This window comes from Ursus americanus, chromosome 7 (genome assembly GCF_024610735.1).
Source record: "Ursus americanus isolate L20-20 chromosome 7, mUrsAme1.1.p, whole genome shotgun sequence".
In the NCBI taxonomy this organism is placed as follows: domain Eukaryota; kingdom Metazoa; phylum Chordata; class Mammalia; order Carnivora; family Ursidae; genus Ursus; species Ursus americanus.
This window is the reverse complement of record NC_142133.1, coordinates 85,379,001-85,392,626: the sequence shown is the minus strand read 5'-3', so window position 1 is coordinate 85,392,626 and position 13,626 is coordinate 85,379,001. Positions and strand designations below refer to the sequence as shown.

The window sequence follows — 13,626 nt, the reverse complement described above, 5'->3', positions numbered from 1 at the left end:
CCCATCCCTCCTTCCAAGGAGCACAATGCCTGGTATACAACACAAGTTAAGCCCGTATTTTTGAATAAATAATGAATGAATGAAATAAACGAATGGTCGCCTGATTAAATTATGAAACAAAGGAACCCATGTGTCTTGGCTACAGCTGGGTGTTTCATGAAAGTGTTTTCTTATAAAGAATAATCTGTCAATTACAAGTAATTTTCTGTAAGAACAAGTAAATATTATCAGAAATTCAGACTTCTCAAAATTCATACACTTTATACATATCTAATGTACTTCTTAAGAAAATGAAAGTATTAAGTGGAAGATACATTATAATTATTTCTATCACAGCAGAAGCTGAGGAGAGCCGTGTAACATTGCTCCAATGCTTGCACTCATCTTTCTTAAGCCTGTGAAAATCTAAGTATCTCAGTGTTCAGAAACTCATTCTCTGCTCAGCCTCTGCACACTTACATAACTGAAAATAAGGTCTGAGTACTTAGTTATGAGTCAAGCCTTAATGTATTCATGGTTTATTTCTATTTGGGGACAATTCTAAAAATTGAAGTGCATATTTGAATATTCCAGTGCCTACCAGATATTTTTTAATGTCTTCTCCAAATATCTTACTCAGGTAAGGATATAGTGACATAATCAGTTGTGGGTTCGTTTATTCATTCTCAGAAATAGTTAACACATGTGTGTTAAGAACCTAATTTGTGGACATTTTTATTACACGGGTAATAGAGGGTCTGTAATCCATCTAGTTAGGAAGGCAGTGATTTTACGTAAGCGAGCCACTCGACTCAGCTCCGTGAGGACCTGCTGCTCTTGTATTGATCATACTCCCAGGACCTACTAACGCGTCTGGACGATGTCAGCACTCAATCAGTACTGGTCGAAACTTGTGAATGATTGAAAAAAATATTGCAAATCGAAAGTGGTAAAAGATACAAATATTCACACACAGTTTTAGGCACTCACTCCTGCTAGCGTTGCCCAGTGGCTAAGTCCTCTGCGCTTGCTGGCAAGACGCTCCCAGCTGTCCCTGCAAGAGATTTCCCTGCGATAATCCTCTTCCTCTTCTTTCCTTTTCTCTGTTCTCACAGTGGCATGTTACTGTGGATTACCTCGTACCGTTCTTTATAATGTGACATCATCTTTTCAAAAGAGTTTCAAAAATAGTATTCACTTCAATGCCTTACCATATAAATATCAACAAATTTCAACAATGTGTGAGTTTCAGATACGGTTCATATAAATATCAGTTTTATAAAGCTAGGAATATCATAAATTGATCATCAATGATGTTCTTTTCTTAAAATAATCAATAGATTTTTCTTTTTACTGTTCAGTGAATTTTCACGGCTTAAACAACACCGAGAAATGATGTCGTATACAAACATACTTCTTTTGTAGCAAATACGGTTTCAAAACCACACAAGATTTTGTTGCTTGTAGCGAAGATGGAGAAACCTGTTATTTGACCATCTCTCTGAAAACGAGCACCTATAAAAGCTGGATACAGAACATACATTTTGAATGCGGAGAAGAACCAATGGCAGCAGAACTTACTGCCTGGAGGTGCTGGGGAGAGCCTCCCGTTCCGTAGTTTCTGATCAATCAGGGACTCTGCCCATTTATAAACCATGCAGAGCCAAGAAGAAGTCCCACGGATCTGGGGAAATAAAGACTGGAGTTCCATGTTAGCAGCAGCCAGGACTGGAGGGACGGAGGCCACGGAGAAATGAAGCCACAGCAGAGGTGGAACTGGTGGTGTCCAGCGTGTGGCTCTGCACCTGGTCCTCCAAGCAACCAGGTGGGCAGTGGTGCTGGCAGAACATGGCCCCATGAAGAAGGCAAAGACCAAGATGTGATTGGCGCTGGTGTGTGGGGTCAGGTGGGGCTGACAGGGGCCTGTGTGTTTGGGGCCAGCTGAACTGATGTCCAGTGGAGGAGACACCCTTTAAGAGCTTGGTTAGACACAGGGGGATTGAGTAAATTGCCAAAGCAATTGAAGATAATGGAGCCCCTGATGGAGAAAGAGGACGGAGCTATGAAGGGGGCAGCTGTGAAAACTCTGCACTCATAGGCTTTCTTAAAATGCAACTTTCATAACAATGCTCTCTCATACTGCTTTTTCCTGATTCTGTGTTTTGCTATAAACAAAAAGTAGTACAATATTCCTTACAAATTTATCCAAGAAAAGTATTTTGTTTGAGGCATAACATGCCATGGTTAAAAAGACCGAATTTTTGCATTTCAAGAGCTTATATTCTAGTAAACCACCGAGTGTTAGAGGCTCCAATAGATTCTGTACAGGTTAAATGGGGTTACAAAGGAGAGAGAAATCTGGAAAGTCTAACTTTGGTTGTGCATCTGGATTGAAAGCCCAGACCTGCTTACAGTCAAAACAGGTTGTAAATTGGTGTAGCCACTATGGAAAACTGTGTGGCAGTTCTCAAAAGATTGAAAATGGAATTACCATAGGACCCAGCAACCCCACTACTGCGTATATATCCAAAGGAAATGCAAACGGATATTGAAAAGATACCTGCACTCCCGTGTTCACGGCACCATTACTCACAATAGTCAGGACACCTCCACAGTGGCCAGCAACGGTTGAATGGATAGAAGATGTGGGGTGTGTGTGTAGGTCATACCTATGATAAATACGACGTAGATACATGTATGTGCATATATACATGAATACATACATAACGAAATATTATTCCGCCACGAGAAAGAAGGAAATCCAGCCATTTGCTACAACGTGGATGGACCTTGAAGACACGATACTCAGTGAAACAAGTCAGGCATAGAAAGAGAAATACTGTCCAATCTCACAAGTGGCGTCAAAAAGAACTGAAAGGAGAGTGGGGCTGGGAGGGTGGGGAGATGAGACGGCGGTCAGAGGGTGCAAATCTGAGTTACAAGAGCAGTTAACTTATGGGGAGCTAATGAACAGCATGGGCGCAATTGTTATTAAGACCGTCCTATATACTTGAAAGTTGGTTAGAGGGTAGGGACGGGGGTTTTGTGACCTGGAGAGCTTCGCTACTGCTGGGGTGGTGACCAACTGAGACACGGAAGTGCATCAAATCGACACGCTGCACATCTTAAACTCACAGGACACCACCTCACTCACACCTCGGTAAAGCCGCAAGGAGACCGGTTGGAGTTTGGAAAGTAGCGTCTTTAGAGTTTGTTCAATATAGATTACCCCGTCGTCTGTCGGGCATTCTGGGGACCTTAGCTCTGGGGCCCCCTGGTCTGGAGCCGGTTCCTGCAAGTTCACGCCCAGCAGTGCGGTGCAGCTGGGGAACGCGGGGCTTAGAAAGGGAGGAAAGCACGTGACTACTTCTTTTTGGTTGGTAGCCTTGAGTGTGTGTGTGTGTGTGTGTGTGTGTGTGTGTGTTTTCCTGAAATTTATCCCAAACTAACTTACATTTACATTTAAATTAGGATGCTCTGAGGCTACACAGCCGGGATTACCATCCGGAGGGCCATTTCCGCACGAGCTTGGGGGCGGGGCCTGGAGCCTGACTCCGGACCCGGTTTGCCGCTGGGCGAGGAGGTCAGGAGGGGGCGCGAGGATGGCCCCGGAGCGGTTGGTCCCCGAAGGTTAGGGCGCCGGAGCCGGAGCTACCGCGCTTTGGGGCGAGTGCGCGGGAAAAAAAATGGAGGTTTCCGCGTGCTTTCCTTTGCTGGGCAGTCCCCAGGGTCGCGCGTCAGCTGCGGTGTGACCCGCGACGGGGCGGGGGACGCGTCGGTCTCCAAGGGCCGGAAAGGCAACGGGACTGGGTCCGCGCAAAGGCGGGGAGGGCCGAGGGGAGCCCCCCCATCAGACAGCCGAGGGAAGGGGCGCGGAGGGGGCTCCCAGCTCGGGGTGGGGCGCTCTACGCGTGCCCGAGGGAGCCGCGCATCCAAGCGCTCCCGACCGCGCGCCCACCCGGAGAGCCCCCTGCCTCCGCCTGGCCTGTGCTCGGGCGCCCTACCCCACGTTGGTGCGCTCCCCCAGCCCTGGGCCCAGAAGCTCGCTGCCCTGTCGCGGTCCCGATCAGCACCCCACCCCCTGCCCTGGGAGCGCCCCGCGCCCCCCCTTGCCGGTGCCCCCGCCCGCCCTCGCCGTGTGAGCGAGCCCCACTGAACCCGCGTGCTCGTCCCCGTCGCGGGAGCTCCGGGCGCCCAAGCCCGGACCCGAGCGGCGCCCCCACCGTTAGAGCACAGCGCGCCCCTCCTCCCGGGGGCGGGTCAGCGTGGGCGGTGCTCGCGGGCGGAGGGCGGAGCGCCCCCTCCCACTGCCCGCCGAGCCGGAACCCGAGCCCGAGAGGGGCGCGGACCAGGCGCCGGCGGGGCCCTCGGACGCTCGCGCGGGGCCCCGGCGCTGAACTCGCCCGGTGCGGAGCGCGGGCCCCGCGGCTGGGCGGCCATGAGCGCAGAGGGACCGCCGCCCCCCGCCGCCCCCTGCGGGCGCCCGGGCCGCCTGCTGGAGCCCGTGCGGGTGAGTGCGGCCCCTCCGCGCCCCTCCCCTCCCCGGGCACCGTCTCCCTCTCCTCGCCTCCTCCCCTCAGCGCGTCCACCGCCGCTTCCCGCACCCCTTCCCTTGGGCGCGCCCCCTCCCCTTAGAGCGCCGCTTCCCTCAGCGCGTCCGCCTCCGCTTCCCGCACCCTTTCCCGCCCCCTCTGCTCCCCACGCCCCTTCCCCTCAGCGCGCCCCCTCCGCCCCCCGCCCCCCCACTTCCTTTCCTGTCAACTGGGGCAGCCCGTTCCGGCGGGTGGGCGCTGGGACTTTGGGTACGCTGGGTGCACACCTCCTGACCGCCCCTCTCTGCCCCCGCCCCAATATCCCCGAATGGAAACCGTGGATTGCTGTTTAACGTCCTGAGGGGCTGCAGGGAAATGCAGGGGCTTTATGGCCCGTGGGAACTGGGGTTTTCCAGAATTGGGCGTTTGGGGTTGGCCTGAGTTTCTTCGTGTGAGCGGCGCTTCTGGGTCGGGGAGAGAGTTTCTGAGGCGAACCCCCCCTCCCCCAGGACAGGGCCAGGTCGGGGGTCGTACCAGGCTGCCCCCTCCCGGGACCCCTCTGTCCCTCCCTGGTGCTGGGGGAGGGGCTCCCACTGCGTGCCCTGGACTTGGGGACAGCTCTGAGCAGAGTTCCTAATACGTTATTTTGACACTTATTCCAGTCCCTGCCCCAAACAACTCCCATTCCACCTTCTTATTTTGGAATACCTAAACTATTGATTGACAGAAAACAAATGTTGGCTCAAACAAAAACGAAAAGTTCTTGGAAGCCTTCAAGTTGCCACCCACAGCATAACCGAGTGTTCTGGAAACAGTCTAAGAAAGCAGCTGATTTTCCAGGCCTGGGGAGGCTCTGGACTGAGAGACTCACTGAAGTGGTTTGCAGGTGCCCTGTGGTGGCCTCTGTGGGATCCGTCCCCACAGAGCCCTCGTCCCCTGAATGCCAGTAAAAAACACGATCTACTGACTGTCCTTGTTAGGATAACTGAGAAGTGTTTTGAAAGACGATGGGTGGAAGGCTTTCACAGATTCGGGCTGGTCATAATGCTTCCAAGCTAGCATGGCGGTAGTAACTCCGATTCTTTTAAAACATGCAGTCGGTGTACAGATAGATGATTTTCCATCATGTTATGCATTTCTGGGATATTATCCCAAAATCTTAAAATTCAGTCCCAGGTAACATTCTGTGTTTATTTTTTAAAGTACTTTCTGATAGGAATAGTTTTCCAGCTATTGCAGATGGTAGGTAAACCCTACAAGATGTGCTTGGAGTAATTGGCAGCAAACTGCTTAAGAAAATAGAGAAGCTCGGGAGTGATAGGCTTTCCACTTTATTACTGCTTTGAATTTTGAAGCAATTCCCTCCGTGGTTAGATTGTACATTTTCCTGGAGGTGTTCTTGCACCAAGTCTGCCTAGAACCGTCGTAGGAAGAGTTGGAGGGGGTTTATGACACTGCGTGACCCAGCCAGGTGATGAACTGTTGGCAGTGACTTTGGGTTTTAAAAATTACGTCAACTGCAAGTCCTCCAGTAAACACTCCCCGGTGTGTTAAGTGTTGGTTCCTTTAAGGCACTAAACGTGGCGTGCGCTGGTGGAGAGGGTTCTGTTCACCAGTTTGCATACGATGTGGTTAGTGCTTTCTTTGTAATATAAGCCTCGATTATATGATACAACTATGTGACTTGTAGTTGCAAGTAAGCTTTTGTCAGGATTGGAGGCCAAATATTGGGATAATAATGGAGAGCACAGTAAGGCAAGGATAATAACTTTGTATTCATAAATAGCAAACTGCTCATTGCTCAGTTGAACTACAATGTATGAGAAGGTTCAGCTTCTTATTTATTTAAACATTTTGAGTATCCTGTTTATACATTGTCTTTAAGAACATGAGCATTCAGACCATGCAATCGTGGTATAAATAACGTGGACCTGGACGGCCATTAATTTTTACTGGAATGGTTGGTGTCCAGACAACCATACAGAAGTACTAATTTTTGTATCAATAACTTTGCATAATATCATTGAATTTGCATATTTAGTCATTTCTGTTAAGGAAGGAACTTAGTTTTTCTAATTAGAAAGACAGTGACAAAACAGAAACTTGTTTTTATCCTGTTGTATTTCTACTCGTAAATATGCTTTCTGAAGTCAGAAATGCAACACGTTCTTTGTAATGACTGCTTGCTTGAATCATGGAATCCGGCTAAACGTCAGCGTCTCATTCACGGTGGGAGCCTTCTTTCTGAGCCCTTTCCTGGAGCTGTTCCGTGTTGTCTGCTCTTTCTAGGTTCAGCCCGTGCGTGAACCTGAGCTGCTGCTCCCCCGTGTCCCCGTGCTAGGGTCCAGTGGGGGCGAAGCCTCAGGACAATGTGATGAGTGTGTTCTGCTCTTGGGGTCAGACGCTGCTGCTGTTGGTTACTATCCACAGCACATTTTCGGTTTCTGAATCGCACTGCTCAGTCCAGGGGGCTGGAAGCACGAAGCAGAAGCAGCTCGAGCGGGCAGTGCGTTTGCTGTTCTCCGTGATGAGCTTGCCAGTTGCAGGGTGAGAACAGGTCAGGTCACTTAGCTGTGCAGTTAGTAATGGAACCACTTAATCACAGTGCGTGAGATAGTTTAAGCATGTCAGCTCTGAGGAAGGTGTCCCTTTGTCTTATGCTTTTGTTTCACGTTTCTTATCCTTGCTGACTCACCTTTGATTTCAACTGTGGAAATTCTGGGGAGGTCTATGGCATCATAAGTAAGATTCATGTACTTTAAAATGGGGAATCATCTGGTTTTATCAGGAGGTTTGCTAGTGAACACTTGCACAAGATCTAAAATAGAGGTATGCTTATTTATTGAAAACATCAGATGTTAAAATTGCATTATTTCCTGAACAATATATATGGAATGACAGCCTTTGATAGCAACATGGCTGTACCGATATATACATGGAGATGCGGCCTTTTGAATTTCAACTGTAGTGTAGTTCAGCCCCGGGGGAGGCCGGCCTGGGGGTGGCATGGCCGCATATTCCATCCAGGAAACAAGTTACATCCTAAGACACCACGCTCCCTTTTAATGGGAAGGCGGGAGGGGAGTCTGTGTTGTTGTGTGAGGAAGAGTAAACTCACGTCCCAGTTTCCTGAGCTCTCACAGGGGTGTGTTTGCTGCAGGGTCAGGGAAGCTTACCTGTCCCCAGGGCAGCCTCTGGGAGGGGAGGGCTTGCCAGGGTGCTTCTGAGCGGTGTTGGCAGGGGGCAGGTCGATCACCCTGCTTGATTATGGGAAGGAGGAGTGGATGGCCAGTGGTGTTTCCTCCCTCCCGTATCTCACCTGGTGAATGTGCGGTTTGGGTTCCAAAAGTGGTTTTGAATCTCTGATTCCAATGCTGGCTATTTAAGCAGAATCTGCAGGTATTTTCATGAGGTGAAATAAGGAAGGCTAATGCTTTTGGAGGAAAAATGCATGAGAATTTCACGGGAAAATGTACTTGCATTTTAAACTGGCGTGGACTTGTAGCTGTCGTCCAGCTGGTCACTCCGACCGTCTTCAGGTTGTAGTTCTGGATGGAAGACTTCGGATTATTTTCAGTGAACACTAGATGTCACTTCTGCCCAGTGCGTGCCGACACAGTGGCCAGTTGGCCCTCTTCTATTTCTGTACCGGAGTCTAAGCCTCTCTGCTCTCCCCGACCCAGACCCCGCAAGGCCTGACCCCGCACCCCTGAAATCTGCCTCCCCACCACACTGCTTCTCACTCCACCGAACCGTTTTCCCTCCCACATTGTCTTAGATGCTGAAGAAATGCTGGCGATATTGTGATATTGTGAGTTTTCAACCAGGTGGTCAGGTAAAATAGTTGTGTTTTCTAAAAAGTCTGCAGCTTTAGATCCTATAAATGTTAGTATTAACTAGTTATATATATATTTTTAAAGATTTTATTTATTTATTTGACAGAGATGGAGACAGCCAGCGAGAGAGGGAACACAAGCAGGGGGAGTGGGAGAGGAAGAAGCAGGCTCACAGCAGAGGAGCCTGATGCGGGACTCGATCCCGTAACGCCGGGATCACGCCCTGAGCCGAAGGCAGACGCTTAACCACTGCGCTACCCAGGCGCCCCAACTAGTTATGTTTAATTAAGCAAAGAATTAAGATTTAGAAAAATAAACGTGTTGACTTAGAGGACATTCTTGGAAGAGACCGTCGGAAACAGTGAGGACAGGCGGAGAAGCATTTTCCCGGCCCCTTCGGGCTGGGCTCGGCCTCTGCTCCACCTGTCACGGTCTCCTAAGCAGCCAGGCCTCGTTCGTTCCTGTACTGGACACCTGGTATGGTGTCTGGTGATTAGTTATGGCCATATTTGTTGTTGTGAATGAATACATGTGAGTCTATGGTGTTGGCATTTGACGTCGACTCTCCTCGTTTTGACAGGCACCAAAACTCATTTGAAATTTGGACGAATATCATTTTGTTACAGCACTGAATTGTACTATTACAGATAAAATCACACAGCATAGTAAGTTCAGTGTTGTAAATATCATTGTGCTCATTAACATCCATTAATTATTTTTCCGGAACTTGTGTTAGACTCCAGCTCGGGAAGACGGACACCCCTCTGGTACCCCGGGGGTTAGTAACTGCACTGGGGAATTAACTCATAAGGAAGTGACCATAATTATTTATATTTTCATCAAAAATAGTTTAAATGACAAGTCATAGTAAGAATTAAATTCCATCTAGAATGAATGCTCTTAGCAGGCAGATACTTTTGTTGTCTATTTTATGAATTATTATAAGTGAAAATACAACCGCAGAAATGCACCCAAATTCTCTATTAGAATGTTTTTGTTCATTGAGCTAGTATTTAGGAAAATAATCTGTACTTACAAAGTGTGACAAAACTGTCAGTTATTCCTATCAAGAATTATAACATCTTCCGTGGAAAATAAGTAGTTTATGTTTCGCAATGTTCACACAAAACCTTGGAGGAGAAAGCTTTCAGAAATGAAATACCAGGGCTCTGGAGTATTCCTTAGAGGGGAAACCAGCTTCCTTTTCTAAAACAGAACCTACAAGGTGAAAGGGGAGGCTGAGCCCCTTTCCCGAGTCTTCGCCTGAATTTGATGCCCCCCGAGCTGCCTCTGCCTGGTCCCTGCCCACAGCTGCCTCCTGTCCTCAGCTTCCGTCCATGAATCATGAGTGCCCCGTGTGTCCCCAGACCCAGTCCGCCGGTCTCCTTCTGGCAACTGGTTGGAACCCCTGCCTGCTCCCTCCGGGCACACCTCTCTCCAGTGTCACAGCCTCCACCTCATCCCTTACTCCCCAGGATCTTTGGGTAACCAACCCTTGGTTACTTTCCAGGTACCCTCACCCTCCTCCAGGTAAGCACCATGCGGCCCCACACGCTATGCCTTCAGCCACTCAGCTCAGACCTCTGTGTCTACACCCTGCTTGGCTGTTCAGTTAACATTTCCAAAACCAGTCTCATAATATCAGTCCTGAAACCTGGTTCTCTCTGTGTTTACATGTCAGAGAATAACAGAACCACCCACAGAGCTCCTGGCATTATCCAAGCCCTGCCTTTCTTAAACTTCGGATGCACCGGTGTTCCTTCTAGTTGCCTCAGGACCTTTGCTTGTGCTGTTTTCTCTTTCTGACATACATCCCAACGTTTGCCTCAGTCCCAGCCTCCCTCCCATTAGCTCAGCTAATTTCTAGCTGCTGTTGCAGCCCTGTGTCTCCTGATGGCTGCTCACTTCTTCTCTCCTGCTGTAAAAGCCCCAGCTTTGTCCCGGCATTCGGTGCTCCTAGGCTGTGTGGGCCTCATTCCTACCATCAGGTTAAAATTTGAACCAATCATGATTGCCTTTAGAAAGAGCATGTTTGGAGCTTTGCCAACGATGCTGCTTATGAGTGAATATGAATATTTCCCTTCCTTTTAGAAAGAGACACAAGCGTCGGTGAATCATACACGTGGTGTGTAACAGCTGACACATATGTACCAACCAAATCAATGCATATTTATCTGCATTTAAGGATGGAATTTTGTGACTAAGGGAGAAAGTTCTGTTTCTGGCTTTAATACTGAGAACTTAGTTTCTATATTTATCATTAGCTATTGTAGATTTGAATAAAATTGCACCCTTCCGTTTTTGTTACAGCTACATTCTAATATCATTTTTACGAATGAGCAGAACTGTTAATGGCAAAATATCATTTATTCTCTTTCTCATCTCAGTCCTCCTGAATGTTACCCTTAATGATTTCTCTTCTGATAATTATACTTTACCAAATGGCTCATTATAATTATCTTAAGTTTTCTTTATGTACTGGGAAATATAAAATTACTTCTCATACTGTAAACTGCAGTCCTTTCAGAAAGGCATGCAGTGTTGACACAGTCGTGTTGTCTTGATGAAAGAAAGCCAACTCTGGTTTTATTCCTAAATTTATCATGGTTTGTGTAGCAAGGTAGAGAAATATCGGCTTCTGCCCATATGTCACTAGAAATGCCAGAAACGTCCCTGGCCTCCCGCAGTGGGAGAGAGAGGTGAGGGGGGCCGGGGAAGCTAGCAGCATGCAGGGGTTTTCTCAGCCTCAAGGATTTTCCTGAAGAGTAGGCACTTGGTGATGGCAAAATTGAGTGTCATGTGGAGAAGGGCCCTTGGTTATAAATGTTACACACGTGCACATCTACACGTTATTTACAGACCAGTGTCTGAGCTGGGAACCGAGAGGCAGAAACAGAACGGAGTGGTCCAGACGGGCAGTGCCACATCGGACGCGAGTCCTTCCTGGGTATTGTCCCTGGGTACACGGTCGTGAATGTGCTTACGGACTGTCCAGAGGGGTCCGGGTTTGCAGAGAGTAAACACATAAAATGTGATTGTGGATTTTTATGGGTGTTGAAAGGGAAAGAGAGCTATGCTGTCATAGGGAGTAACATATGTATTAACCAGTTTAGCGATTATTGGCATTTCCAGACGAGTCATAGAGCCGTGGTTCAAACATTGTGGACTGTGTCCAGGAGAGCCTTTGAGTCAGCAAAGTCGGGAGCTCAGGGCCCATCGCAGAGGAGGGACACTGTGTCTCCTGGATTCAGGGACAGATGTGCAGAGGAAGTTGTGCCTGCGGGGTTCTCAGAGGAGGAGCAGGAATTCCAGTAGTGTGTGCAGGCAGACACCACACACACGCGCACGCACACGCGCACACACACACGGCAGACATAGTGCACACACGTGCACACGTGATGGACATACTTCACACACGCACACACGGCAGACACACTGCACACGTGCCCACACAGCAGACACGACATGCACACACATGTACACACCATACATGGACATACACACACGTGCACACACGATGGACATACACCGCACACACATGCACAGACGGTCGACATACTGCACACGTGCACACACACACGGCAGACATAGTGCACACACGTGCACACACGATGGACATATACCACACACACATGCACACACGGTCGACATACTGCACACGTGCACACACGGCAGACACTGCACACGTGCACACACGGTGGGCACACACATGCACACATGATGGACATACTTCACACACGCACACACAGCAGACACACTGCACACGTGCCCACACAGCAGACACGACATGCACACACATGTACACACCATACATGGACATACACACACGTGCACACACACGGCAGACATAGTGCACACACGTGCACACACGATGGACATACACCGCACACACATGCACATACGGTTGACATACTGCACACGTGCACACACGGCAGACACTGCACATGTGCACACACGGTGGGCACACACATGCACACATGATGGACATACTTCACACACGCACACACAGCAGACACACTGCACACGTGCCCACACAGCAGACATGACATGCACACACATGTACACACCATACATGGACATACACACACGTGCACACACGCGCGTGCACACACGGCAGACATAGTGCACACACGTGCACACACGATGGACATACACCGCACACACATGCACACACGGTCGACATACTGCACATGTGCACACACGGCAGACACTGCACACACGTGCACACACGGTGGGCACACACATGCACACATGATGGACATACTTCACACGCACACACAGCAGACACACTGCACACGTGCACACATGGCAGACACGACATGCACACACATGTACACACCATACATGGACATACACACACGTGCACACACTGGGTTTCAGGGCTCCTCAGGGGGAGTCTGTTAGAGTAGAAATTTCTGTTTTTCTCCACAGCCCGCGTGAAGGGACAAAAACCAGACCCAGGGTCTGAAGATTTCATACAGACAGGCAGCTGTTTGTTTAAGGAGAACAGGTTCCCTTTCCAGAGCCAGTCTGTTTATGGCTCAAATGTTGGGTGCAGGCAGTCGAGCAGAATCTTTCTGTTCACCTCTAAGTGAAAAAGGCAGAGCGTACGTGGAGGCCCGTAAGGCCTGTGGGATCTTAGCACGACTCCTGCTGCTTTCTAGTGAGCAGAGTGAGAGAAGGTCTGAGGGATTGCAGTTTAAGGGAGAACATATCTCTAAATGTGTGATCTTTGCTCTCTGTGCACTGTGAGTACCCCTCACCCACCCCCCAGCTGTGTTTGTCATTCACAACCTCGCACGTCAGAATCCTTGGGACCTACAGTTTGTTTTCATGCTGACCCCATCTAGCTTACGCTGTTCCAGGTTGCTAACTGTTCTTTTATGTATGTGTTTTCAAGGTCTCTCCTGGTTGATTTTGCGTTCTTGGCCAGCGTAGCAGAAGGTCTAAGGGCCCAAAGCGCATGTGTGAATTGCTGTGTGACCGTGGGTGGGTTACTGAACTTCTCTGTGACTCACTGGTAAGGTGGGGAGAATCACAGTGCTCCATTATAGGTTTCTAGTGCTGGCCCCCTTTGTCAACGACTGTGTTGGTAAGTGTGTAATGGGGGTGTTAATAACACCCCCACACGTGCTCACTACCATTATTGGGCAGGTTTCACTGAAGGTGAGTCATTATCATAGCACGACTATGATACCTTACACGACTTGTATTCCTGATTTTTTTAGTAAGTCACTATCTTCAGAGCATGGGGCCCAAACTTTGATCTTGTGTGGTTT

The 13,626-nt window shown here is 49.0% G+C and overlaps 1 protein-coding gene across 1 annotated transcript in view; it reads left to right on the top strand.

Annotated features, from left to right (window-relative positions):
• The first annotated feature begins 4,305 nt into the window (after positions 1-4,305).
• SNTG2 (syntrophin gamma 2) overlaps positions 4,306-13,626 on the top strand; it is a 200,176-nt gene continuing 190,855 nt past the window's right edge. Inside the window, exon 1 of the mRNA XM_087863901.1 lies at positions 4,306-4,489. Coding sequence (XP_087720027.1) covers positions 4,418-4,489 — 72 coding nt within the window. The 5' untranslated portion in view covers positions 4,306-4,417. The remainder of the gene's footprint in view (positions 4,490-13,626) is intronic.